Source organism: Pundamilia nyererei, unplaced genomic scaffold (assembly GCF_000239375.1).
Source record: "Pundamilia nyererei isolate P.nyererei 1_Seehausen unplaced genomic scaffold, PunNye1.0 scaffold02027, whole genome shotgun sequence".
Classification (NCBI taxonomy): Eukaryota; Metazoa; Chordata; class Actinopteri; order Cichliformes; family Cichlidae; genus Pundamilia; species Pundamilia nyererei.
The window spans coordinates 3,456-4,422 of NW_005189428.1; the positions used below are offsets into that span (position 1 = coordinate 3,456).

At 36.2% G+C, this 967-nt stretch overlaps 1 protein-coding gene across 1 annotated transcript in view; it reads left to right on the forward strand.

The window, feature by feature from the left end:
* LOC102200840 (triadin-like) overlaps window positions 1-967 on the forward strand; it is a gene marked incomplete at both ends in the record, with an annotated part of 6,264 nt that overhangs the window by 2,423 nt on the left and 2,874 nt on the right. The window contains one exon of the mRNA XM_005755591.1: window positions 853-967. Within this exon, the coding sequence (XP_005755648.1) occupies window positions 853-967 (115 nt within the window). The remainder of the gene's footprint in view (window positions 1-852) is intronic.

The window sequence follows — 967 nt, forward strand, 5'->3', positions numbered from 1 at the left end:
TTTATTTACTGCAAGTATCAGTGTTCTCTGTCTACAGAGTAAGAAACTCAAGCTCTCCTGAAATCTTCGGATTTTAAACCAAACTGTGTTCCACTGCATTTCTGTTTTTCCTCTTTCCCAGTGCGTATTTTAGCTTTACTTGGTATAAATTCTGTTTTATTTCAAGTTAAACAAAATCTGATTAGGCTCATCTAGGTAATTCCAAAATGAACAATGTTTTGGTGGTATTTCCACTTGGAATGCAGGTCCCTCTTTCATCAAATTGGCTTGCAAACAAGTCAGAAAATTCAAGTCTTTTGAGTTTAATTGAATTTAGTTTGAAGGAATTTATTGCACAAGTTCTAATGTGCAGATTCAATGTCAGATTCAAATACAGATGTTCAAACAAAGATAAACAAAAATATTTAAATATGAACAAAAGAAAAATAACCTGTTAGCCTGACTTTTAAAACTATGAACACCAACTTGATGAAAGACAGTCAATATGATTTTTAAATGCTCTTTGCACAGCAATATGCTCTATATTTGCAGCCCTTTGTGATGGTTCAACTGGAATGTCGGTTACTGTTCTTTGTAATTGAAGATTGAAAAACTCCTGAAATGCAGATTTCTGCCTCTCAAGTTAAGCTCCTGTTGCCCCATCCCAGTTTGAACATCATGCTTTCTCATTTCCTTACTCTAGAGGAATGATAGCTTTGTCTGTATTGAGGAAATGTGACAATAAGAGTTGAGGAACTCTTAATTGTTGGGCTTGGTACAAAAACAAGCAGGTGAATAACTCCTGCCAAACTTCACGAGTAACTAAAACATCTTTTTGTTTGTGTGCCTGTATTCATGTTCATGCTCCATCAGGAGGCCTCAGCAAGATCAGCTCAGACCCCATGAAGGCGGTAAACGATGCCGTGGATGAATCATCAAACATAATCACAGGAATAGTGAAATTTGCTGCCAACTTAATTGCTCCAGA